This window comes from Grammomys surdaster, unplaced genomic scaffold, assembly GCF_004785775.1.
Source record: "Grammomys surdaster isolate TR1022 unplaced genomic scaffold, NIH_TR_1.0 140, whole genome shotgun sequence".
Classification (NCBI taxonomy): domain Eukaryota; kingdom Metazoa; phylum Chordata; class Mammalia; order Rodentia; family Muridae; genus Grammomys; species Grammomys surdaster.
Window position 1 is genome coordinate 2,365,677 of NW_021604598.1, and position 26,397 is coordinate 2,392,073.

Genomic DNA, 26,397 nt, shown 5'->3' on the forward strand with positions numbered 1-26,397 from the left:
TACATTTTTTTTTTTTTTTTTTTTTTGGTTTTTTCGAGACAGGGTTTCTCTGTGTAGCCCTGGCTGTCCTGGAACTCACTCTGTAGACCAGGCTGGCCTCGAACTCTCGAACTCAGAGATCCACCTGCCTCTGCCTCCCAAGTGCTGGGATTAAAGGCGTGCGCCACCACCGCCCAGCCAGCAGTACATATTTTTAAGAAGGTGGTTTTTTTTTTCTTTTTTTCTTTTTTTTCTTTTTTTCTTTTCTTTTTTTTTCGAGACAGAGTTTCTCTGTGTAGCCCTGGCTGTCCTGGAACTCACTCTGTAGACCAGGCTGGCCTCAAACTCAGAAATCCGCCTGCTTCTGCCTCCCAAGTGCTGGGATTAAAGGCGTGTGCCACCACCGCCCGGCCTAAGAAGGTTTTTTTTTTTTTTTTTTTTTGGTTTTTCGAGACAGGGTTTCTCTGAGTAGCCCTGGCTGTCCTGGAACTCACTCTGTAGACCAGGCTAGCCTCGAACTCTCGAACTCAGAAATCCGCCTGCCTCTGCCTCCCAAGTGCTGGGATTAAAGGCGTGCGCCACCACCGCCCGGCAAGAAGGTATTTTTTAACATGTGTGTTTCTGTGTGTGTGTGTGTGTGTGTGTGTGTGTGTCTCCCCGTCCCTGGGTTGGGTAAGTATGAGAGTACAAGTGTCTATGTCTGGAGTTACAGGAAGGTGTAAGTTATTCAGTATGGGTGCTGGTAACTCCAGTCTTCTATAAGAACAGCTAGTGTTCTTTTTTTTTTTTTTTTTTTAAAGGTTTTATATATTTATTTTATGTATGCGAGTACACTGTACCAGAAGAGGGCATCGGATCCCGTTACAGATGGTTGTGAGCCACCATGTGGTTGCTGGAAATTGAACTCAGGACCTCTGGAAGAACAGTCAGTGCTCTTAACCGCTGAGCCATCTCTCCAGCCCGAACTGCTAGTGTTCTTAACCACAAAGCTGCCTTTTTAGCTCTCAAGCATTGGCTTTTGAGATAAATTTTCCCTTAACCTAGCCTGGCCTCAAACGTGTCCTAAGTCCTGATCCTGCCTTTACCTTTTTGGTTTTTCGAGACGGGGTTTCTTTGTGTAGCCCTGGCTGTCCTGGAACTCACTCTGTAGACCAGGCTGGCCTCGAACTCAGAAATTCTTCTGCCTCTGCCTCCCAAGTGCTGGGATTAAAGGCGTGCACCACCACTGCCCGGCCTTGCCTTTACCTTTCAAGTGCTGACATTGGAGCTGTGCATAGGCATCCTTTTGCAACACAGCCTGGTATAGTTGACTCTCAGCTGAGTTCCAGTCTCTTCCTTTTTACATGGGAAGGAACTGCTACCATCCTAAGGGTCAGAGGAACCTGGGCTTTGTGGCTTACATAGGCTGACCTGCTTAGCTTTTAAGATGTTGTGCAGGGCTCTCTCTGTGCTTCAAGAATAAGAAAGAAACCCCATAGAAAGTTGAGAGGCAGACAGGTAACTCCAAAGTCACTGGGCTTTGGCTTTTCCCATGTGTGCCTGCTTAGGAGCAGTTACAGCCTAGGCTTGGTCTCCTGCCTCTTATCATCCCTCTGCACTCTCTCCTTGCCTTTTGTCCTCTGATGCCTTTCTCCTCTTTCCTGAGCCACTTCTGCAGCACTCTGCATCTACCATGCTGTGCTGTTAGTTTAACTTTCTAACTGGGTAGTGCTGATTGCTAGGCAGTCCTGAAGCTCTTTAGGAAAGTCTCTTTGGGCAGTTTTGGTACTTTGTCCTTGCAGTTTATGCCTTTTGAGGGTTGTACCTATAGTCTGTCTTGTAACTAGTATAGCTGAAAGGCCTCACTGGTGTGATAGAGCAGAGTGGCGCTGTGGAAGGACTTAGCTGTTGACTGGTGGACAGTTGCAGCCTAGGCAGGCTGTTTGTAGGGCACAGGAGTGGGGCTCGCTGTAGTTTGCATGTTTCTTAGAGAATTGTGTATGTAGCTGCTTTTGCCCTGAAGACTTATGTTGTACATTTGGGTATCTTAGCTTTTCCAAATGTTCATTTGTCTCTTAAGTACATTCATTTTTTTATTGTGTGGTGGCCGGGGGATGAGGGGGGTGACGCACATGCTATAACATACCTGAGGAGGTTCAGAGGACAGCTTGCAGGAGGAGTTAGTTTTTGCACCCTTACCCTTGAGCCATTCTGCTGGCTGCTCCTTCTAGAAATATTTTTTAACAAAATTTTCAACAGTTCTGTCCATGCACATAATAGATTTTGATTATTCTTACTCCCCCTTCACCCTGTCAGATTCCTGCTGAGTCCTTTTCAACAGGTCTCTCCTTGCCTCAGGGTTTTGTTGTTTTTTTGTTTTATTTGTTTTGTTGCTGTTTTATAGCCCATTACCTTTAATTAAGGTTGCTTGTAAAAGTATGTTAGTAGGGTAGTGGTGGGGTTGTTCCATACTTGGTGCATGGGCAACTTACCAATGGTTGCAACATTAAAGAAAATTACTATCTTTTCCTTAGCAGCTATTAACTACCAAGAGAGCCTCAGCTAGGGTGGGCCTCCTAAAGCCACTCCTCCATCTATGCTAAAATGTTGACAGACCCTAAGCAGTGTAGGTCTTGTGCAGGTAGCCCCAGTTACTGTAAGTGCAGTAGCCAGGTCATATCAGGAAGACATGCTTTCACGGTGTTCCTACCACATCCTATGGCTCTTAGCATCCTGTCTGCCCTCTCTTCTGTGCTGTTTCCTAGACCTAGGAGCCATTGACTAGATGTCCCATTTAGGGCTGTGGACTTAGTAATCGCGTATCTTCAGCACTTGGACTGGTTATGAGTCTGCATTGACCCAAGCCCACTGCAAACAGAAGCTTCTCTGACCAAGGTGGAGAGTACTCACCACTTTTTCTCCATGCAGCAGAGCTCCTTGCGACCTCATGATTTTCTCTGGCTCTGCAGTGTCCTCAAGGCTCAGAGCTCCTACCTCTTTTCCTTTTCCCAACATGAAGGGTTGATATTTTGGTTTATTTGTATGAATGTTTGATTTCTTTTTGAAATCAAAGTTTGTGTGAGTGTGAGGGGGAGAGGATAATAATGTGTGTCCTGCTCTCATTCACCTCAGTCCTCACACGGGTGCTCTCAGTGAAGCTGGAGCTAAGCAGCAGAAAGCCTTAGCCAGCCTCCTCCTGTCTCTAACCCACATAGTGCTGGGATTACAGGCTTTCCTGTATGGATATTGGGGAGTCAACTGCAGGTGTTCATGCTTGATTGGCAAGTGTTCTTCTTATCCACTAATCTATCTCCTGCCCTGTCTGTTTATTAAAATAGGGTTAAAATAGCCTAGGCTGACCTTCACTTTTGCACCCCTTGCCTCTGCTTCCTGAGTGCAGGGAATATTGCCATGCCTAATGAACATAGTTTTGTTTTCTTTTGCATTTATTTATTTATCTTTTGAGACAGGGTTTCTCTGTGTGTCTCTGGCTTTCCTGAAACTTGCCTTGTAGACCAGCTTGGCCTCAAAATCAGAGATTGCTCATGTCTTTGCCTTCTGAGTACTGGGATTAAAGATGTCTACTACCAAGTTCTGCGGTTTTCTTAATTTCTTTTTCCTTTTCTTTCCCTCCCTTTCTGTTTTTACAGCATGGCTGGCCTGGAACTTGCTTTGCAGACCCAGTCTAGCCTCCCTCTCCCACTATTCCTGCCTCTGTCCTCATCAGGGGTTGGGAATAGTGCCCATGTTTTGTTCAACATTTCTACCCACAACATATTTTGGTAGCTTGTTAATCTTATGTTTAGTTTATGTTTAATTTTTTATTACATTTATTTGTTTGCACGGGGAAGAACATGTTATATCACCCACATGGTGGTCAGGGGACAACTTCAAGAATGTAGTTGTTTCTCTCCTTCCACTGTGTGGATCCTAGGGTTTGAAGGAAGATCTTTGTGCAGCTCATTCTGGCCTCTGCCTGGATCACTTGTGTGAGCCACCGTGTTCAGCTTTACATTACATTCTGAGTTTTAATGCTGGGGATAATACCCAGTGTCTGCAGTGTGTTAAGCACATGCTCTACTACTGAGCAACCCCTGTTTCACTGCCTGCTCGAGTTTATTTATACAGCCCGGCATACTTTGGTGTTGGGAGTGCAGCCAGGGAAATGAGCGTGTGCCCAGCTTCTATGTGTCTCTGTGTTTGATGAATGTATTATGCAAACTAAGTGAAAGCTTGACTTCTGTGACAAATGCCTGTAATCTAGCACTTGAAAGATATAGAAGAGAATCAGGAATTTAAGGTCATTTTTTTCTCTGTATAGAAAATTTTAGGCCAGCCTGAGCTATAATAGAAATCCTGCCTTAGCCGGGCAGTGGTGGTACATGCCTAATCCTAGCACTTGGGAGGCAGAGGCAGGCGTCTTTCTGAGTTCGAGGCTAGCCTGGTCTACAGAGTGAGCTCCAGGACAGCCAGAACTACACAGAGAAACCCTGTCTCGAAAAACCATTAAAAAAAAAAAAAAAGGAATCTTGCCTTGAAAAACCAACCCTAGGATTGGGAAGATGGCCTAATGGATAAGTCTGAAAGCTTGCTGCACATGCATGAACGCCTGAGGTAGAGTTCCAGTGTCCTTGGGAAAAGCTGGACCATGGCCTCATGGAGGATGTAACCCTAGTGCTGTGGTGGGACAGAGACAGGAGGATCCCTAGGACTTTCAAGGTGCTAACCTAGCTCCAGGTTTGGTGAGAGGCTCTACAATAAGGGGATAAAGTGGGAACTGATAGAGCAGGACACCCAACACCTTCTCTGTCTTCCATGTGTACCCACAGAGACTGGTGTGCATATAGCACACACTTGCAAAATAGAGTACATACCCAGCATGTAAGTCCCTGTTTGGTTCCAGAACTGTAAGAGTCTAAGCTAGGCTTGGTGGGACATGTCTGTTGTCCTAACACTTGGGAGGTGGAAGCCAAAGGATTTGAAGTTTGGGGACCAGAAAACTCTGACAACCTGCCTCTTATACACACGGTGTTATCTGTGTCATGCACTACCCCACCACCCCACCCGCCGCATTCCTGGCTCCCATTGCATGCTGTATAGGAAGAAATGAAACAGGGAACACACCTTCAGTGTGTCTGTCTGCTCAAAGCCTGCTGTTTTTGTATCAGGGGAAATTAGAGTGAGTTGTTTTGGTGCCTTGGCCTGGCTACTGGGAAGACAGATGTGTCCTGCTGTGAGCAGGCCCTTTGTGAGCTAGCAACTTTATCCCTACTACTAAGTATTTAGCTGCTGAGATCATCCATTTCTGGGATATTTTAAACTAAAAAAGGTTTTCTGGTCTTATAGATAGTTGAAGTATTGGTAACACCAAGGAACTGTCACAGTTTGAAAAGATAAGCCAAGGCTGATTTCCAGACACTGCAAGAAAAAAGGAGGGGAAAATGGTAAGACATTTTTTTCTTTGGTCATCAACACTTTTCCTTCACTTATGTACAGAGATGCTCATAGCATGTCCCCAAAGCATTTGATGCTGTTAGCATTTTATCTTAGACATTTAATTTTCTAAAATAATTACGTGTCACGATGTGAATACAGTAGTCCCCCCTTAGCTGTGTTCTCAATTCCCGCGGTTTCAGTTACCTGCGGTCCACCGCAGTCTGAAAATATTTAGTGGAAATTTCCAGAAAGAAAAAAATTGATAAGTTTTAAATTTTGCGCCGTCCTGATGCCTGCGTCATTCACCTCACTTCATCTCATCACGTAGGCATTGTATCATCATCACTTCATCACAAGAAGAAGAAGGGTGAGTAGGACGATGCTACTTGGAGGGAGACAACATTCACATTCCGTCCTGTCTAAGCCCTTCCTGTGCCTGATTGACCTGTGTGCGTAGAGGTCAAACCCAGACTAGATTGGTTTTGGTGCTGTCCGCGGTTTAAGGCTTCCACTGGGGTCTTGGAATGTGTACCCCGCGGATAAGGGGGGACTACTGTAGTATAGCGATACGTAGAGTGCCCCATTCCTGCTGCGGCCTGGAGAGTCTCCTCTCAGGTCCTGGGTCATGCTCCCCTAGACTCTTCTCTGAAGGATGGAATGGTACTGAGGTGAGGGGTGGGCTGCTGCCTGTCCTTGCATCATTTTTAGCGTAGTTTTCACATTTCCAGCGTCCCATGAGAATTTTTGTGAATGATGATCGCCATGTGATGGCAAAGCATTCTTCAGTGTACCCAACACAAGAGGAGCTGGAGGCTGTACAGAACATGGTGTCCCACACTGAGCGGGCCCTCAAGGCTGTCTCTGACTGGATCGATGAGCAGGAGAAAGGCAACAGCGAGCTCTCTGAGGCAGAAAATATGGACACGCCCCCAGATGATGAGAGCAAAGAAGGGGCTGGGTGAGTCTCAGTGTCTCTGTATGTATGTATGTTTGTTTGTTTGTTTGTTTGTTTGTTTGTTGAGGAGGGCTTAGGTCTTTTCAGGCAGGGTCTCATGTAGCCCAGACTTATTAACTTACTATATAGCCAAGCCTGCCCTTGAATTCCTGATGTTGCCTGCCTCTATGTTGCCTAGCTCATCTAGTGTTTTTTGTGACAGGATCTCACTGGATAGCCTATGCTGGCCTTAAACTTATTTTGTAGCCTACGGTAGCATCAAAATCACAGAGGTCCTTCTGCCTCATCCCCCTGAGAGCTGGGATTACAGGTCTGTGTCACCATGTGGCACAGCTAAGTTAGCATCTCTTCTAAGAAGTGCCAACCTCTCTGGGTTCTGGCTAGGTCGGTTTCCCATTGAGCCTGACTTTTGTCTGTCTCTCAGGGAACAGAAGGCGGAACACATGACTAGGACCCTGAGGGGCGTGATGCGGGTCGGCCTGGTAGCCAAGGGTCTTCTGCTCAAGGGGGACTTGGATCTGGAGCTGGTTCTGCTCTGTAAGGAGAAGCCCACAACTGCCCTTCTGGACAAGGTGGCTGACAACCTGGCCATCCAGCTCACTGTGAGTTGTCGTCACCACCACTACCATCATGCCAGAGGGGGGTGCCCTAGCTCTTGGGGAGAAGAGATGGTCAGAGGAAGGGGAGAGCCTATCTGCCATGTGCCAGGGAGCAGGTTCCCTCTTGTACTTTCCATGTGTTCATCTTGATAGCAGGCAGGACACTGGAGCCATGGAGTGTCTGTGGGAAATCATCTGCTGTCTTTAGTGGTACCCAGACTGCTAATTATCGAAAGCCTTGTGCTCCTACCTGTGAAGCCTGGGCTATTGGTCTGTGTGGTATGGGGGAAATCAGGCATGGACATACTTAAAACTCCATTCATCTGGCTGCAGCTGGAGGGAGTTCAATGGTAGAGTAGAGAAAGAGAAGGGGTGGGGGGAGAGTGTGGTCATGGTGGCTCATACCTGTAATCCCAGCATTTAGGAGGCTGAGTCAGGAAGATTATATTGGGAAGTCACATCCAGCCTGGGCTGTAGAGTAAGACCCTGACTCAAAAAACAAACAAAAAAAACCTCAGTCGTTTGTCTTCTGTTTCTAAAATATTGCATAAGTAATGGTCTTTCATATTTATTTAATATTTACTAAGCCAGACCCTGAGTCAGATATATGTTTAGCCCTCCCCCCCCACTTTCTTTGAGAGTCTGTCCATTTTGGCCCACTTTCCCTTCCCTGACTTTTGAGAAAGAATCTCATATAGCCCAGGCTGGCTTCAACATCTCTTTTCTCTTGCCTCTAGGGTGCTAGGATTATAGGAGTGGCTCTTTCTAGCCAGTTTCGGTGGCTGACATCACACTTGTCTGAGGGGTGGGGGTGACGTGACATTCAGGGATGGAGAAGCTGATCCCAGGGCAGCCGGAGATAGCAAAGCTTCTTCACTGCCACATTCTGCAGTTTTAGAAAAGTCTTCATGGATTTAACAAAAAGATAGCAAACAAATTCAAAATGGGTTTTAAGTCTTGCTATTTTGCAAAGAAAAATATCTCTGTATGCCAATAAACATTTCCATAATATGTTAGGTCCATGCTCAGGACAGTGAGTTGAGATCTGGAGGAGCAAGTGTAGAATGTTAGAAACCTGAGAACTGCTGAAGGCTTCTTATAGCTGTGATTTCAGTTATTATTACGTCTTTTTAAAGACTGTTATATAGAGTACATTGGTAAATATTTTTAAAACAGCTTTGTGAAGAGCTGCTCATTGGGGTAGTACTGGGAGTGGCTGCCTTGAAGTGTGCATATAGTGTGCTTGGGGAGTTTGCCCAGTTCCATCCCTAGTGCATGAACAAAAGTCCGTGCACATGTGTCAGTGGGTTTTGACAGCTGACACCCCCACTCTCCCTAAGGACTTTTGGGCATCTGGAGATAGGGGAATGAGTACGCCTTCCCCCAGTTATTGGTCACCAGGGATGCTTTAAACACCCCATATGATACAGGACTGCTTCCTCTCAGTAAGATATTACCTGGTCCAGAAGGTGAACCATGCAGATTGAGAAATCTTCCTATCAGTTTTTAGGGCACATGTCGTCTTTACAGTAATGTGCTTTAACTTTTAACAAAAATGATAAAAGAAACTAATTTCCAGTTAGCATAAACTAGCATATTAAAGCAGTTGAGCTTGGACTGTTGAGTACCCTTTAGACCTGCTCTGCAGAAGGCACATGCCCCTGTATTTATCATTAGCTAGAGGCTGGGGTAATAGATGTGCTTCTCTTCCACATTATCTGCTGATTGCTTCTCCCAGCATGGAACTTGTTCAAGCTGAGGATTCCCTTCTGTCATGGGCACTGGGCTTCCCACACAGTGTCGTGAGTGACATGTTCTTCATTCTGCAGCCTTGAAGGATTGGCATGTTAGGTGCATGCTAGAAATTAGAACCTCAAGCCTTGAGGTTCTTCAAACCTCAAGTGGGGGGAGATCTGTATGATGAGAAGAGCCTGCCTCAGGAAATGAAAAAGAAAACTTTTGGTTGTTGTTTTGTTTTAAATAGGTTTTCCCTTTGTTATCTTAGGCTGTCCTTGAACTCAGTCTTCTTGCCTCTGCATCCTGAGGGTTGGTTATAGACATGTATCCCTGGCTTGATAGCTGTTGACTTATTTATTTTAACATTGGATTCCATTGTGTAGCTGTGGCTTGCCTGGATCTTACATATGTAGACTATGTTGCAAGTTTGAGAACTTGTAGTGTCCTCTTGCCTCTGTCTTCAGAGTGCTGAGATTTCAGGCATGTACCCCGATGCTAAATCACATTCTTGTTTGTTTTTAAATTAAGATTCACTGTTGTTGGTGTCACTCTATTGCCATGGCTGGCTCTAACCTCTTGGGCTCAAGTGATTCTTTGGCTCCAGTCTCCCAAGTCACTGGAATGGCTGCCACTGACTAGTTCCTTTCTCTCTGTGCCCTTGAGATAGTCTTGTTCAGTGGCTCATGTTAGCTTTGACCTCATCATCCTCTCTTAAGTGCTGGGATTATAGAGGTATGAGCCACCACGCCTAGTTCTCTACACTTTAATACTTCTAGTGAGAAATAGCTTCTTTGATTACTGGGTTGGAGACCCAAAGACCTGGCCAGCCAAGGGCAGCTCCTGACAGACCAGGTAGGGGCCCTCCTGACATTCATAGCCTGAGATTCAACAGAGTTTGTCAGAATTATTGATTGCCTTGCAGAGAAAGTGTTTTGAAAGCTACCTTTTTTTCCTCCTCCAGACTGTAACAGAAGACAAGTATGAAATACTCCAGTCTGTGGATGATGCTGCGATTGTGATAAAAAACACAAAAGAGCCTCCCTTGTCCTTGACCATCCATCTGACCTCCCCTGTTGTCAGAGAAGAAATGGAGAAAGTATTAGCTGGAGGTAGGGAGGCCGAGAGAGGCCACCAAAACATTGCAGACTTGGTGTTCCCTCTTGCTCAAATGTGCTATTCAGTTTTAGAGTGCTCGGATTAGAGGGTGTCAGTGTAGCTCTGACTGCCTTTACTCTAAATTCATGTCTCCCCTTGGCCTTGTGTTCTTGGGAGTTTGACCCAGCAGTGGCACTAAAAGTGAGTAGCACTTTGCATAGAGAGTACACCATTTTGTTTCGCTTACTCCTCAAATGGTATGGAATCTCCTTGTTAAACTTGTTTCCCTCTTGGAAAAAAGTGTTTCCCCGGGAATCTTCCAGTGTTGCAGTGGTTAGCAGCAACCAGATGGCTTCTATACAGACGGCACATAGGAGTAGTGATGGACTGGCCCTGTGGCACAGCCTGGGTGTTTTGTTTGGCCTCTGCCTGTGGCACTCTATGAGCTTTAGAGAGACCAGGAGCAGCAGCAGAGTTTTGGATAAGGTTTTAAACTATTGTGCTGTCTTCCAGCCCAGTCTTTGCACTTCAGATGCTAAGCTAATGCATCATCCACAATTCAGTTGTCTCCCTGGAGCCCTTCTGGGCCTGCTCTCAGGCCTTATCCAAATCCTTGGTAGCTGGCAGAGCCAAACAACAGCCTAGTTGTACTGCAGTGGAGGCTGGCTTGTTGATTTCCCTTTGGCACGCGTATCTGATGCCAGTGAGCAAAGCCCTCTTAGCTTATCCACTCAGGGACGCTGGACCTTTGACCAACAGGACTCTCTCTGTCAAGGCCTGGGGCTAGGGCAGTCCCGCCTGGTGGGTGGAGGTGGTCCCCTGTGCTACAGGTGGATGCCTGTTTGTGAGAAGCAGAGAGGGAGTTAATTTCCACTCCCCCACCTCTTTTTTTGTTTTTGTTTTTGTTTTTCATATTGTAAATTCCAGCCTAGCTTATTCGTGGGGAGGAAGCAAGGGAATGGTCTATTAGAAGATAGGGTTAGCCTATCTTTTCCCTTCCCCACTGATTGTGCCTTTTCTTTTTTGATTTTGGTTTTTGTTTCTGTGGTTTAAAATTTGGGAGAGGGCCTCCCAATTTTTCTGACTTCCTCTCAGAGCAGAGCTGATGGCACTTTAGCCTCTCCTTCCCTCGTCCAGGGTGGACACACATTGAGATTGTGGGAGACTCAGCTGCCCTTTAGGAAGCTGCCACACCCCCTTTGTACCTGACAGAACCCCTTGGTCAAACTGTGCCTTGTCTTCTTATTCCATCCATGAATAGAAACGCTATCAGTCAACGACCCCCCGGATGTTCTGGACAGGCAGAAATGCCTTGCTGCCTTGGCGTCCCTCCGACACGCCAAGTGGTTCCAGGTTTGCATTTTGTTCTTCTCTTTGTCTTTTGGTAGAGAATGCCTAAGTTTTGCAACATGGCTAACTTTGACCATAACATTGACTGTAGCTGTGCCGATCTTGTTAGCACCTGCAGCGTGCAGCTGCTAAAGGAGCGTGCCTCAATCAATTTGACTTGACAACCCTGAGGAGGCTCATGCTGAGTGTGGGCTGCTTTGCAATAAGGGTAACAGGCTTCCACTTATGCAATGAGCGAGTTGCTGGCCACATACTTGGTGGCTGTGTACCCCTGCAATTGTGTGCCCTTGGCAAAGCAGCACCATGAGACTCAAGTTGTTCATGTTTGCCTGGTGTCCTTCATGGTGCCCTGAGTATGAAGAGTCTACACTTTCTTCCTCTAGGCCAGAGCCAATGGGCTGAAGTCGTGTGTCATTGTCATCCGTGTCCTAAGGGATCTGTGTACCCGAGTACCCACCTGGGGTCCCCTCAGAGGATGGGTAAGACACACACCTGTGACTAGGGGTGGTGGTGGTGTTTGTCCAAGCAGGCCCTTTCAGAATGTAGCCTCCACATAGCTTCATGGCTGTTGGCTTCAGTGGCTGTTGTGATCAGTTATACCTTGGGTTGGGGGTAGAAACAAGACGAGGGCCTTCTGTGAGGGGCATAGTTCAGAGAAGAGGTGGGAGCTGGCCAGGCAGTCTACTGTGACTCAGCTAAGGATAAGTGTGCAAGTATTTTGAACCTCTTGCCAACACAGGCCCAAGGCCTATTCTGTCAGCTGCCTATTTCTTAACAGCCTGCTATTAAGAACATCATTTCTAGTGGTTACATCTCAAGCATAATTACCCATTTCTGTTCTCAGTGTTGCTCCTTGGCCCCCATACTGCTCCTGTGAAAGTCTGCCAGCCCCTGCCTAGATGTCTTATGTTGGACTTTCACCTCACTGGCTGGCTTTGATTCTTAGGACCCCTTAGCCTCTCTTACCTGTTAATAGGGCTTCCTGGGATATCACCTTCTGCAGCTGGAAGCTCATTATACTTCTTGCTTTTTAGCCTCTGGAGTTGCTGTGTGAGAAGTCCATCGGCACTGCCAATAGGCCAATGGGTGCCGGTGAAGCCCTGCGGAGAGTGCTGGAGTGCCTGGCATCCGGCATCGTAATGCCAGGTTGGGGCCTTGTGATTTTCAAGGGACAGGGAAAAGGACAGGGATGAAGGCCTTATAGCCACTGCCTCACTGGTCCACTGACTGGGTTAGGGCTACAGCAGCTCCATGTCCCCTTGCTAGGGCCAAAGCACGTGACTACCCTCTTGCACCATCATATCCAGCCCTGTGCCGGGTCCGCAGCCATGAATCAGAGGGCGGACCCGGGGCCGGTGGTGACCCACTCCCACGTGACTTTCTTGCTCTGAGACACACATAATTTATTTCTGTCGAGGGCTGGATGCCGAGTGGGTCACCGAGCTCGGTGTGTTTTCCAGAGCTGGGTGTGGATGGGGTGCGGGGGGGTAACACACCTGGTTCCCTCAGCCAACAACTCTTATGAGACGACAAGAGATAATCCTCTGCATATCTTCCTTGTTTCCTGCCTTCAGATGGTTCTGGCATTTATGACCCTTGTGAAAAAGAAGCCACTGATGCTATTGGGCATCTAGACAGACAGCAACGGGAAGATATCACACAGAGTGCGCAGGTATAGTCGTCGCCATTGCCAACATGAGCCCTTACCCAGTCTGCACTCACTGGCTCCCAGTTCCATTACTGGGCATTTGAAGGGCAGCCCCTGGATCATAGGCTCAGGTTGGGGACCAAGGCAAAAGGCATGGTGTCTCTGATACAGGATGCTCCAATCTGGGCTGTTTGTTCTGGTGCCACATGTGATTGTTGTCTGCTGTCCACCTTGCTCGTGTGCCATGTTGGCACAGCAAGGGCAGTGGGCAATAGCTTTGCAGTGGGGCTCTCCCCTGCAGATCTACCACCTGACTCCATGTGGCAACCAGCCCCCAGGTTGGGGTCTCCTGTACTCATTTTGAGGGGGGTGGTCACAGGCTGGCCCTCCCCCACAGCAAGGCTGGGCCCGAGCTGTCAGGCCCTGCCCTGGCTGTCAGGGGACCCCTTGATGACCTAGGGGAGACTGTTAGTAGCCCTCCAGCTCCTACCCCATCTCAGAAGGCATTAGTAAGCACACACACAGTCACTATAGCATGAGGCAGCCAAGTCAGAGTTTCTTCCCTTCTATAGCATGCTCTGCGGCTTGCTGCCTTTGGTCAACTCCATAAAGTACTGGGAATGGACCCCCTGCCTTCCAAAATGCCCAAGAAACCAAAGAACGAGAACCCGGTGGATTACACTGGTAAGGACACACAGACATTGTTGACAGGTTCTCTAGAGTACTGTTTGCATGTCTCAGCTGCTTTAACTTGATCTCCTTTTCAGTTCAAATCCCCCCCAGCACCACCTATGCCATCACACCCATGAAACGCCCCATGGAAGAGGATGGGGAGGAGAAGTCTCCCAGCAAAAAGAAAAAGAAGATCCAGAAGAAAGGTATGAGTATGTGCCCTGGTTTGTGGATGCTACCCTTCCTTTGTCTGCCCCAGTCACTGTGCAGCTGGAAGTTATGAGTGTGCTTTTATTCTTGCTTTGATTTTTTTTTAAACACATATTTAAAGGCTTTATTACTTTTTTTATTCATTCATTGTGGGTTTTTTGTTTGTTTTGTGTAAGGCGGGTTTCTCTGTAGCCCAGGCTGTCCTGGAACTCACTCTGTAAACCAGGCTGTCTCTCAGAGATCTGCCTGCCCCTGCATCTTGAGGGCTGGGATGAAAGATTTTACCACCACTGCCCAGCTTAAAAAATTTTTTTTATCTCTGTGTATTTTAAAATTTTTGTATAGGTTTGAATGTTCATGTGTCATGGTGTTCTTGTGGAGGTTAGAGGACATCCTTGGTCTTTGCCTTCCACCTTGTTTTAGACAGGGTGTCTTTGTTGTTCACTGCTCACTAGGCCAGGCTAGCTGTCCGTGTGCTTCCTGGGAATTCTTTCATTTCCGTCTCCTGTCTAGCCATGGGAGTACAGAGATCACAGATACAGATGGGCTGTCTCATCTGCCTTTACGTGAGCTCTCAAGATCTGAACTCTAAGGCATTCATTCATTCACAACAGTAGACTCTTTGCCCTCTTAGCCATCTTCCTAGTTCTTGTTTTTGTTTTTCCTCTTTTTTAAAGAGACGTGGTCTCTGATATGTAGCTATACTTGTCCTTGACCCGGCTATGGAGACCAGGCTGCTCTTGCTTGATGTTTAAGTATTGTAAAAACCTAATGTCTTCATCTAGTGTCCCACATCTGTCATCTCAGCACCCATGAGGCTAAGCTGAGAGAGAACCTTTCTCATCTTTTCACTTCCCCCAAAACTAGTAACAGGCACAGACAAAGAGAGATGTTCCCATGAGTCACACCTGCCACAGGTTCTAGCAGTCTCTAGGCTTTGTCTTTTCTGGGCTCTTGAAGTTTAATCCCATTTTGCCTTGTTGTCTTCTTAGAGGAGAAGGCTGAGCCTCCCCAAGCTATGAATGCCTTGATGAGGTTAAACCAGCTGAAGCCAGGGCTGCAGTACAAGCTGATCTCCCAGACGGGTCCTGTTCATGCTCCCATCTTCACCATGTCTGTGGAGGTAGACGGCAGTACCTTCGAGGCCTCGGGGCCATCTAAAAAGACTGCCAAGCTCCATGTGGCCGTGAAGGTAAGTGTGGGTACTCCTCTCCTAACAGAAAGTGCACTTCCCACATTGGCCTCAGGTTTTTTAGGCTTATAGCATGCATCTCAGAAAGGGTATAAAAATATAGGTAGTTAGATTTTTGGATCATTTGACAAGTTACATCTATCATACGTTCAGAGATAACCTGAGGAACTAAAAGAAAAAAGGTAGCTGAGATTGTGCTGCAAGCTCCCCTAGGAAGCTCTTGAGTACGGGAAGGACCTGCGTAGGTGGTTCCTTGCAAGCCTTCCTCACCTGAGCTCCCTGGGTTTGTCTGCTCCACAGGTGTTACAGGACATGGGCTTGCCAACAGGCGCTGAAGGCAGAGACTCCAGCAAGGGGGAGGACTCCGCTGAGGAGTCAGATGGGAAGCCAGCAGTAGTGGCCCCACCCCCTGTGGTGGAAGCTGTCTCCAACCCCAGTTCTGTCTTCCCTTCAGATGCCACTACTGAGGTGAGCCTCTGGTGGGTGCTAGAGATGGTGCTGAATGCATGGTGGGTGCTAGAAACAAGCTATTGCCAGGACAGAACAAGCAGTCACAGGCAGGCTCCTCCATCCTGTGGCCGTATGAAGTCCCAAAATCATTTCATACAGTCAGATTATTTTGCACTTTTTTGGTTTTTTGTAACCTGGGGTACCTGGTTCTTAGGCCTAATTCCCCCCCCCCCCCCCCAGTTTTTATCTTTTATGTGTGTGTTTCTTTGTGTGTGTGTGTGTGTGTGTGTGTGTGTGTCTGTGTGTGTGTGTCTGTGTGTGTCTGTGTCTGTGCAACACATGTGTGCAGTGCCCTCATTCCTCAGAACTGAATTTTTAAAAGGTTATGAACCACCATATAGGTGCTGGGAACTGAATGTGAGTCCTCTGGAGAGTAGCCAGTACTTTAAAACTCTGAGTTAGTCTCTGAACCTTTTCTTTTCCCTCTTTAATATAATAAGCTCCATGGCAGTTTCATTTTATTACTACAATCTTTTTCTTCTACTCATTATTGTGTGTGTATACATATGAGGCCCTATGCAACCACAGCACGTTTAGTGCTCATAACTTCTAGAAGTCTGTTTTCTTCTGTGTGGGTTCCAGAGACTGACTTGGATCATCAGGCTTGGTGGCAAGCATCTTTACCCATTGAACTATCTTGCTTGTCCCTATGTGAGAACTTGGTATATAGTAATGTTTTGCAGTATCAAAAGGTTGAACTTAACCTGCCAGATCTTATGCAAGTCACCTGCACAGGCAGCTGTGGGAGTCATGCAGCCCAGAGCCCTGTACCCAGGGAGTCAGAACAACATAGGTAGAGGTGGGGTTTCAGTGACACCTGTCAGCTGCCTTACACATAGGGGGCTTAGATCCAGTTAGGAGTTCAAGTGAGAGGGCTTAGCTCAGTGACTTACTCTTGTGGGTGTAGAGTGCCCAAATCTAATTTAGTGTTTTCTTTTTGTTTGTTTGTTCGTTTGTTTGTTTGTTTGGGTTTTTGTTTGTATCTGTGTGCTTTCCCTGAGGGCGTCAAACAGCAGGGACCGATTTTGACTAAGCATGGCAAGAACCCTGTTATGGAGCTTAATGAGAAGAGACGTGGCCTCAAATATGAGCTCATTTCTGAGACAGGGGGCAGCCACGACAAACGGTTTGTTATGGAGGTGAGTAAGCAGGTGGCTGGCTAGAGGCATTCTGAACTTCCTGGGAAAGAAGTGCTCTGGGGGAGGCCTGGTCCTCTGCAGAAAAACTTTGAGCTAGGCCCTTTCCCTAGTGGAGGTGTTGGGTTAGCTCAGCCCCCAAACAGTGTGTTTTTCTACAGGTTGAGGTGGACGGACAGAAGTTTCAAGGTGCTGGTTCAAACAAAAAGGTGGCAAAGGCTTATGCTGCACTTGCTGCATTAGAGAAGCTTTTCCCTGATGCCCCTCTTGCTCTTGAAGCCAACAAAAAGAAAAGAACCCCTGTACCTGTCCGAGGTGGACCCAAATTTGCTGCCAAGGTGAGGATTTACCTTTGACCCTGCTGATCATGGGTAGGAATTTGGATGATCTGAGGGTGGGGTGGACCCCATTCCTCTGCATTCTCTTTCAGCCACACAACCCTGGCTTTGGCATGGGAGGCCCTATGCATAATGAAGTGCCCCCTCCTCCCAACATCCGAGGTCGGGGCCGAGGAGGTAACATCCGAGGTCGAGGACGGGGGCGAGGATTTGGTGGCACCAACCATGGAGGAGGCTACATGAATGCTGGTGAGGGACCCCCTTCATGTCACCTACTTGGCCTACTCCAGGAGTTATTGTGTACCTTTCCTTGGAGGCACAGGGTGGGTGCATGTCTACCCTGTAACCTGTCTGTTCTTTTGCAGGTGCTGGATACGGAAGCTATGGGTACAGCAGCAATTCGGCCACAGCAGGCTACAGTAAGTGTGCACTTTCTGTGTCTGCACTTGGGAAGCTGCGGCAGCATAGTCTGGGTCTGATTAGGGTAGGGTGCTGGCCTCAGCATCTCTGAGGCTCAGGGCCACCAGCCGTACCTTTTTGCGGTGATTAGGTTAGCTGGTCCTCAAACCCCCACCCCCACCTCCCCGTCCCCAAAGTGTGTCCTTGACAATTTTAATACTAAGACACCCTTTGTGTACCGCTTAAGTTCCTTTGAAGTCGGCATTTTAAATTTCTCTGCTTTAAGCACCAGTCTTTGAGAATGCGCCTTCCTGCCCGTGCACCGCTCTTGTCTTGAGAAGGAGCCTTCATTGGGGGGTCACACGAGCAGAGAAATCTAAAACCTGAATTTCAAATGTGGCGCTTTGTGCCCTTTTTCAAAAGAATTCTAATTTCTTCTCTCTGCTCTGTCTCCCCCTTTTGTAGGTGACTTTTTCACAGACTGCTACGGCTATCATGATTTTGGGGCTTCCTAGAGCGTCTAAAAGTATTGACACAAAATCAACTTTTTACTCCAATTTCCTCCAACTCCAAAACCCAAAGTGTCCGTGCTGTGTCCCTGTGCTTCACTGGGGTTCTCAACCGTGGCTTTCCACCGCAGCCTGTCTGAAACTGTTAGCCTGCAGACTTAAGACAATGGCAGTTTCTATCATGAATTTGCCTTTGAACTTGGTCATTTCGAAGTTCACACTAAGTGGAAAAACCCTTTTCTCAGAGATTTTTTTTGTGCGTGTGTGCAGCCTTGCACAGAATTCTAGAGCCAGCGTTGTTCAGCATCAAGGCAAAAGCCCATCTTTGCTTTTTATGGAAAGCATTCTTTTATTTAAAGAGACAGATAATGGCACGTTTTAATCTACCTTTGTCTTAATTTACAGCAGGTTTTGTATGCATTTTTAACCTTTTCATAAATTTCCACATGTGGTTGATGCCTTTGGCAGTGATAAACTGTTATAGCACATCTGACTTCACAGCAGCTGGCTTTTTTCTTGCCTTTTTATGAGCATGTAAACCTCTGGGACGGCCAGGACTTGTGCACTGCATAGAGCAGGGCCTCCCACCTTTCTGTAAATGCTCTGGGTCCTTGGGCTGAGGTTCTGTGGCTGCTTTAGTTAAGAGTGAACTTGCAAAGGCATCAAAACTGCGCTTCCGTTAATTGTGTGAGAAATGGGCCAGGCTTGAGAGGAGGGAATAACGTAAAATTTTGCAAGTCCTGATCGCAGCGTCAGTGACTGACTGCTGAATTGGGTTTGGCTTTGTATTCTTTTTCACAATGGGGCTTTTAAAATGACCTGGAAGAACCTGACACATCCCCAGTTGTTTTTGTGGCTTTTTTCCCCTCAGCTGAGAGCTGGGTTTGGCCCCACCTGGGTCTACACTGCCTGGCACGTAGACAGACACTGAGTCTGTGTGCCTAGAAATTTGTCCCAGTGTGTAAAGTACAGGGTCCCTTCTTTTTGGTGAGGAGTCTTGTGATATTATGGTTAGGCCTCTGCTCTGCAGTCTTTGCTGCAGATCTGCCCCTGCCTTGACTTGCAAGATTTGACGTTTCTACAGGCAGAAAGTGGTCAAAATGGTTACTGTGTGATTTGTTTCCCAAGGTTCGAAAAGTCAGTGAAACTTTCTAAGATTTTGCATGATGTATTTTATTTTATTTTTATTTTTTAGAAAGTTATTGTTGGCAAATAATGTCTTTTTATACCAGGAAATAGTTCTGAATGACGTTGAAGACCTACCCTTCCTTATTACTATTATTTTTTAAATGAATACATGTTAAAGTAATGAGCCCGTACTTGAGTCTTCATTCATGCCTGGCTTCAGGCAGGCAGCTTAGTTGCTCAGCATAGGACCCTGGGAAGCCAGGGCAGGGGCTTGGAGGAGATGCTGGGGTGGGAGTGGGGAGTGGGGAGTGTTGGAGCCCTTGGCTTCCCAGTATCCTCACTGAGCCTCCATCTGTTTGCTTTCTTGCATTGTGGAACACTTCCTCCTGCAGTGTTGTGGCTTTGTGATGGGGGTGGGAGAGACCTGTCTAGGGAAGGGCTTGCACAGGGGTATTGCCTCTCCTTGTGCTGGTAGCTGGGAGGAGGAGCATCAGCATGGGGGTGAAGTGTACATACACGAGGGGGTAAAGGGAAGGTGTGGTGCCCTTAGTTTTCAACCTGGGAAGGAAGGACAGGCTTTGTGGGAGTACCCTTTTTCCTTGTACCTGTCTAGGATTTGATGGGGTTCACTGGGCTAAAGGTCTGCATGCTGAGGCACCGACTCTGGGAATCCAGGCTTCTAGGAACTCCAAGGGCCCTGATGAGCACTGGCTTCCCTTGAGCCTACCTGGAGATGGGAACTCCCTTCTTCAGTGGTGCTGAAGTGATACCTCGGCCCAGCCCAGCCCATGTCATTCCACCCAAGTCTCCAACAGGGAACATGTTGACAAACCCAGTGATCAAAAGTGGGTGCCAGAGACTGTATCAGCCAGCCACAGTGCTGAGACCCGTCAGACATTGTTTCATGGCCTGTGCTTGCCTTCTCGTGATGCTAGGGACCCGTTCTGTGCCCCAGCCCTGTGGTTTCACAGGAAGGAAGCTTGGCAGTGTCTGAGTCTCACATCACTGTCTTAAGACCACTTGATCTTTGAAGACCTATGGTGGTTATGGCAAGGCATCTCCTCCTGGGGTCCCCATGACTTATGCCTGTTGAGTTCATTTCCTGCACGGAGGGAAAAGGGGGTGGCTCACTGCTTCTGGGTGCTTTGCTTTTCCTGTCACCGTTGGGGACATCTGGGTAGCCGTCAGCTAGTCCTGAATGTCATCCACGCTCGGAGCCCATCTCATTGTAATGTTGACATCTGCAAAGCTGCTGTCGTGCTGCTGCTTGGCAAAGACCCCTTGTCATCAGCTGAGGGTGAGTGGAGCTGAAGGCTGGGCTGGCTTAAGCCAGGCTGCCTTGACCAGCAGAGCCTTGTGCTCCAATCTGTTCCTCGTTGCTCTGAGCAGAAGGCTGCGGGCCATCCTTCAGGGCCCATGACTGCTGCCTTCCTCCCCTCCCAGCCCTCACCCTGGGACCATCCATCTAATCTGCTGCTTCCCTGTCTAGGTCAGTTCTACAGCAATGGAGGGCATTCTGGGAATGCCGGTGGTGGAGGCAGCGGGGGAGGTGGTGGCTCATCCAGCTACAGCTCCTACTACCAAGGAGACAGCTACAGCTCACCAGTACCCCCGAAACATGCCGGGAAGAAGCCGCTGCATGGGGGCCAGCAGAAACCCTCCTACAGCTCGGGCTACCAGTCCCACCAGGGCCAGCAGCAACCTTACAACCAGAGCCAGTACAGCAGCTACGGCACGCCACAGGGCAAGCAGAAAGGCTATGGCCATGGGCAGGGCAGCTACTCCTCCTACTCCAACTCTTACAACTCCCCTGGTGGTGGTGGGGGCTCTGACTACAGCTACGACAGCAAATTCAGTGAGTTGACCTCCAGTGTCCACTTCCTGGTTGGGGATGGCAAGAAGTCCAGCTCTAGCCAGGAACTGTGAGGTCTTGATTTCAGATAGTCTTGGCTCTGAGAGGGTGGGAGGTAGGGAGAAACCTGAAAGCATCACCTTGGGCTATAAGTTTCTTCCCTGTCTCCACCTCTGGCTGAGTCCTTTGTCCCTAGGCTATGGCTAGTTAACCAGGCTAGAAATTGCAAGGCCATCGACATCCTGGGACTTCTCAAGGTTATATCCAGCTCCTCTGAGCCATTCTCATGCACGTCTTTGCCCAGTAGGGTTGAGTAGGAGTGAGGTTGTCCTCATGATGGAACAGCAGTCATTAAAAGGACTGGAGAGTAAATAAGCGGTGCGCACCGCAGGGAAGGTGAAAGCATTGTGATTCAGGGGAGAGGAGGCAGGGGGGAAGTGAGACAGATAGACTTCAGAGGGGGCTGCAAGCCTGACCTGGGGCAGGGTAACTGACAGGGCTTGCTGCCAAGGCCCTTGCCTACCTCAGTTCTCCTTGGCTCGGGCCCTAATCACACTGATTTCTTTGCCTTAGACTACAGTGGTAGTGGAGGCCGGAGTGGAGGGAACAGCTATGGCTCCAGCGGGTCATCCTACAACACGGGCTCACATGGGGGTTATGGCGCAGGTTCTGGAGGCAGCTCTTCATACCAAGGCAAACAAGGTGGGCCCAGAAACAAGGGCCAACATGGGGTGGGGTGGGGGCTTTAAAGGGCACAGGACTTGGCAGGAATGCACCAGGCCTGAAGCTATACTGGCAACTTCTGGTGACTGTGCTTGGGGGCTGGGGAGCCTGGGCTCTGGCCACACCCACTACTCAGTCTTCAGAATCCAGAGACCTTAAGTTGCCCAACTCCACCCTCCCACCTATTTTTGTGAGTGTGTGTGTGTAGCTCTGTAGACCAGGCTGGCCTCACACTCAGAGTGATCTGCCTGCCTCTGCCTTGTGAGTGCTGAGAGTACAGGTGTGCGCTGCCACACCTAGCTCAAAGTTCTTAAATGTTGGCACCAAACTAAAGAGCCACTTGTGTCAGAGGGGACTGAACTGACCTGTGGGGCTCCTTTCTCTGATCAGAAAGTCAACACTTGACATTGGCCCCTAGAAGCTTTTCCCACTTCTCAGGGTAGCAGTGAGTGATGGGGCCTGCATGACAAAGCAGGAGCTGCCACCTTGGCGTCCAGTTCTGTCCTCTAAGCCACTTTCATCTTGCAGGAGGCTACTCATCACAGTCAAACTACAGCTCCCCTGGGTCCAGCCAGAGCTACAGCGGCCCTGCCAGCTCCTACCAGTCCTCACAGGGTGGCTACAGTCGGAACACAGAGCACAGCATGAACTACCAGTACAGATAAAGGCTCAAGCTGCCCCTCTCAACCTTCTGCACCTCTGCCTCCAACTTGTCTCGGGAGATTGAGTCTGCACATCACCAGTTGCCATGTCCACTGGGCCAGTGCCCACCCGTCCACGTCGCTGACGTTGCCACGCTGTGAGGTGTGGTGGTCCCCGGGACCCGTGCCGTGACCCCTATTTAGCTGTGTTTTGGACTCCGTGTCTTCAGTGGTTTGTTAATTACCATTACACCTTGTCTGATAGTGTTCCGAGTTCTTGCCGTGCGGTATCCCTGTCTGTTTATGCCTGGTATGAGTTCCATCGGGTGTCTTTAATAGTTGCAGAAGGGATACGTCATCTGTTAATGCTTTTTGTGAAGTGAGTTACATGAGCTTTCATTATTTTAATGCTTAGTGTTTCAGTTTTATAAGTGAAAATTTTATCTTAAAAAACAGTGGGGTGTTTTTGTTTGTTTGTTTGTTTGTTTTTGGGTTTTTTTTTTGTATGTTTGGATCATTCAGACAGTACATTTGAATTCCGCTGAATGTAGATAAATAAAAGAAAAACAAAACAGTGCCTGTTTCAGGCCTGGGTGTCTGACCCCCAGCCATGCAAGAAAGGTCAAAGAAGACCGTGGTTATTAGTAAGAGTCCATCTGCAGGCCTTCCGATGTCTTCTCTTCTTGGATGGTGTTGGTTCTCCACGTCTTCATTCAATTTATGGGGCCCCAACTGGTCCCAGACTTGCAGAACTCCTCCTACCTCAGCCTCCCAAGTGCTGGCATGACAGGGAGTGCGTTACCACACCCAGATTTGATACGGTTTTAAGTCTAATCTCACACCATGGCAGAGCAGACTGTAAACTCAGTTGGAAAACTGCATGGAAGGGCTGGATAAGGTTCCCCACTTTCAGTCCTGCCTCAAGGTGCTATGAAATTCAAGAATTTGGACTGGGACTTGTGAGTGCCCAAGGGCAGTGGTTGTCACTGTCAGTGGTCTTTGCCCCCTAGGTGACATTCTATACCATGGTGGGAGGAGGGATGCTGCCAGAAGCCAGTGTTGCCTGGAGAGAGTACCTTGGCACATGTCTCATACTGCTCATACAGTGCAGATGATGTTGCATCTTCACCAGGGAAGGCCTCCTCACCTATGACCCTACCTGCAAGGTCTAGAGGGCATCCAGCCTCCTATTCAACTTGTTGGGAGGAGCCTTCAACAAACCCCATGTCACCTGTCTATAGTGCTGCAAGCCTGAGCACAGGTGTCCCTTGACTTCCCACGCAAGTGATCAGAAGATGTTTATGGTACTCTAGGCTCCTGCCTCCGCGCAACAAGGCAGCCAAGAGACACAAAGGGTGCCTTAGTTAGATAATAGCCTGAGGGAGGAGTTGTGAAGCCCAGGACCTTTAGAACTCTGAAGACCTTAACAGCAACTCCACCCTCTGCCAAGCTGGCTCTCCCCTTCAGCAGCTCTGGGTGAAGTTAGCTGTCTACCACACTAAAGTTTGTCAGTGGACACTCAACCAGCAGCAGTCGATTGCCCATACCACCCCTGATGTTTTTGAGTTTGTCAACCTAGGAAGTTGGCTTTAGAAAGGTGTAGCTTGTGCCCTGAACATAGTGACCTGTTGCTGGCCCTTGACGTGTGCATACCTGACGGGAAGCATTCCTGGCAGTTGCTCTCCAGCAGCTGGAAGCTAACCTGGAGAGCTGCTACTCCTCCCCTACTCTGTAGTAAGTGGACAGGAGCTGGTTTATGATGGACACACTCCTTGGGTGCTATTCTCCGGGTTGCTTTGGATGGTGTCTCATGTCATCTGTCTTCTAGCAGGAAGCGGCAAGGAGTCTCTATCTAGATGTCCATCTGATGACAGGGTGCTTGGGGTTGGGGTCTGGGTTCCAGATGCAAACTGCTCCAGAGTGGTAATGCTTGTCTGAGGGCAGGAAGCCTTCCAGGCTGGGAATGGGTGACTAAAGGCCACTCTGGACTCTTAACAGGGAGGGATGCAGTCCAGGGCTTCTGTCTACTTCAGCAGTGCCCGGGTTGTGGCCATTCTCATCTGCCACCTTGCCATCCACTTGGTGTCCTGTGTCCCAAAGCTCACCATAATGCCTTTGGCATCTGCAGCTGCACATCCAGTCTGACTGTGTATTCTACATGCTGAGAACTGGAGATGAGGCAAGTCACAGTCGAGGTTTGGGTGCAGGGCTCATTCCAACCCTTCCCAGGAGAGAGACAGAGAGATGGCACCACACTTGGTTCATGTTTTGTTAAACCATGTGCTTTAGTGGCAGGGATGTTGAGGATCTCTGCTACCTGTGTTGGTACTGCCCTCTCTTTACAGTCATTGAGCCTCCAGGCCTCAGTTGGGTTAGGATCAGAAGTGAGGGGAGAAGTATCCTGGGATACAGAAGAACAGTAGGGTTTGGACAAGGGCTGAAGCATTTATGCAAAGGGAATGATGAGAAGTGTGACTGGGGGCCAGGGCTCACCGAATGCCAGGCCTAGGGTTATAACCCTTGTCCTAAGGGCAATGGAGTGGACCACTTGAGGATTCTGACCTAGGAAGACCAGATCCTCTTGAGTTACGGTCAGTGGGATCTCAAGAGGAGAGAGATTGTATGCCAGGAGGTGCTGAAAGACTGTGATGTTATGAAATTGAAAGTCTCTAGGACTTGAAGGAGATCTAAAGTGGTTTGAAGAACTCCGAGGTGAGCCTTTTGAAAGGTCAGGGTCTGTACTCCCTTCTGTTATGAGGTGACGTCTTTAGAGCTATGGCCTCCACTGCCCAAAAAATGGCATCTACGTCCAGCTGCTGAGGCATCTAGGCATTGTAGGTTGTCATGGGATACTACCCTGGCTAAACAAGCTTAAAGGCTCTGGAGACTCCTACAATTCCCACCTGAATCCCTGGTCCTTAAACCATTTTACCATTGGTTCTGAAACCCTAATTTTACATTTCTGAAAGTTCTCAGCGCCTATCTGTACCCAGAATTCTATCTAGACCTTGCCTGCCTGCCTATAGACTCTATTATAGAGTCCTCAATTCTCTGATGCCGGCCCTAATCCCTGTTTAAAGGGTTCCATGGACAGCCACAGAACCTCTGGGTGAGAACAGTCTGAGCATAGACCACCTATGGCTAGACAGAAAAGTGCACAGAAAGCTCCCGGGCACAGTTTTGGCATACAGCACCCCTTCTAACCCAGTCCCCTCTTCAGGATTTCCTAGGTAACTCCTGGACTTTGCTACACTGGGAACTCTGCCAGCTTTCTCAGTGAGTCCCCAAGCTTCTGAAGGCAGTGCACTCTCAGCCCCGCCTCTTGTATGTGCAATGGTTTCGCCAATCTCCAGGCAACTATCCTGGCGCTGTCCCTTGTGCTGAAGCGGAGGTCTCGATGTTAATTGCAGGGGAGGGCTCAGGACGCCCCCAGTTCTCCCACTGATGGCATTAGGCCCCTACTCCTTCTCCCATGCATATTTACCCCAGTGGCAAAGCCCTCTCCAGTCTGCACCAACCCTCAGGTCTTACTTTAAGCTGGGGGGCCTTCTACCAGGCCCAGTCCTTGTTTCTGTGCTTCTGAACCACTGGAGGCTTAGTAATGAGTTCACATGAGCACAAGATTCTTGAGGCCAGTATTGGCTCCAAAGTACTAAAGGGAGAAAAAAGGAATAAAAATCTAGACCCCAGAGACGTCTACTCATCCTTAAGATAGTCACGTCTCTAGGGGTGGAAAGATCAGTTTGTAAAACCAACCAATCACAAGGTCCTGAGTAGCAAATGTTACACCATAGCAATGATGTTCCTCTTTGACCCTGATACTCCTTTGTGTTTACTTGCAAGCCAGCCTAGCCTAATGGATGAATCAATAGCATAGGGTCCTGGGTATGGGGGACACAGGCCTTAATGCCAGCACCCAGGAGGCAGAGGCAGGTGGGCTACATGTTAAAACCCTGTGAATAAAGCCAGTGATGGCATGTGGATCTCTCAAGGCCAGCTTCTTCCACAGAGTGAGTACTAGGACAGCTAGGGCTACACAGTGAAACCTTGTCTTGAAAAACAACAGAGAGAAAAAGTTGGACATTGAAGCTGGCTGTTGTAGCTTATACCTAAAATCTCAAAGCCTCAAGACTGGGCAGGGAAATTGCTGTGAGACATCAGCCTGGTCTGCATCATTCCAGGACAGCATAGTCTACAGGGTAAACCTGCCACAACCCAAAGAATCACCAGCTACTATGGTGGTAGTCCTAGCATGTAAAGGTGGAGACAGGTTGGGCAGTGGTGAGGCAATCCTTTAATCCCAGCACTT

The 26,397-nt window shown here is 48.4% G+C and overlaps 1 protein-coding gene across 6 annotated transcripts in view; it reads left to right on the forward strand.

The window, feature by feature from the left end:
- Ilf3 (interleukin enhancer binding factor 3) overlaps nt 1-22,663 on the forward strand; it is a 39,219-nt gene extending 16,556 nt beyond the window's left edge. The window contains exons 2-21 of one of the 6 annotated variants that reach the window (XM_028763752.1): nt 5,305-5,402; nt 5,723-5,761; nt 6,123-6,352; nt 6,774-6,951; nt 9,647-9,794; nt 11,042-11,133; nt 11,514-11,609; nt 12,165-12,276; nt 12,705-12,802; nt 13,351-13,462; nt 13,546-13,656; nt 14,653-14,852; nt 15,153-15,320; nt 16,379-16,501; nt 16,660-16,836; nt 16,929-17,085; nt 17,202-17,255; nt 20,362-20,727; nt 21,298-21,426; nt 21,976-22,663. In XM_028763752.1, coding sequence (XP_028619585.1) covers nt 5,400-5,402; nt 5,723-5,761; nt 6,123-6,352; nt 6,774-6,951; nt 9,647-9,794; nt 11,042-11,133; nt 11,514-11,609; nt 12,165-12,276; nt 12,705-12,802; nt 13,351-13,462; nt 13,546-13,656; nt 14,653-14,852; nt 15,153-15,320; nt 16,379-16,501; nt 16,660-16,836; nt 16,929-17,085; nt 17,202-17,255; nt 20,362-20,727; nt 21,298-21,426; nt 21,976-22,112 — 2,730 coding nt within the window. In that variant the 5' untranslated portion in view covers nt 5,305-5,399 and the 3' untranslated portion in view covers nt 22,113-22,663. Of the gene's footprint in view, nt 1-5,304; nt 5,403-5,722; nt 5,762-6,122; nt 6,353-6,773; nt 6,952-9,646; nt 9,795-11,041; nt 11,134-11,513; nt 11,610-12,164; nt 12,277-12,704; nt 12,803-13,350; nt 13,463-13,545; nt 13,657-14,652; nt 14,853-15,152; nt 15,321-16,375; nt 16,502-16,659; nt 16,837-16,928; nt 17,086-17,201; nt 17,256-17,700; nt 19,064-20,361; nt 20,728-21,297; nt 21,427-21,975 lie in introns of those variants that run through there. The other 5 variants (XM_028763751.1, XM_028763753.1, XM_028763756.1 and 2 more) reach the window with 5 other exon arrangements.
- The last annotated feature ends 3,734 nt before the right edge of the window (nt 22,664-26,397 follow it).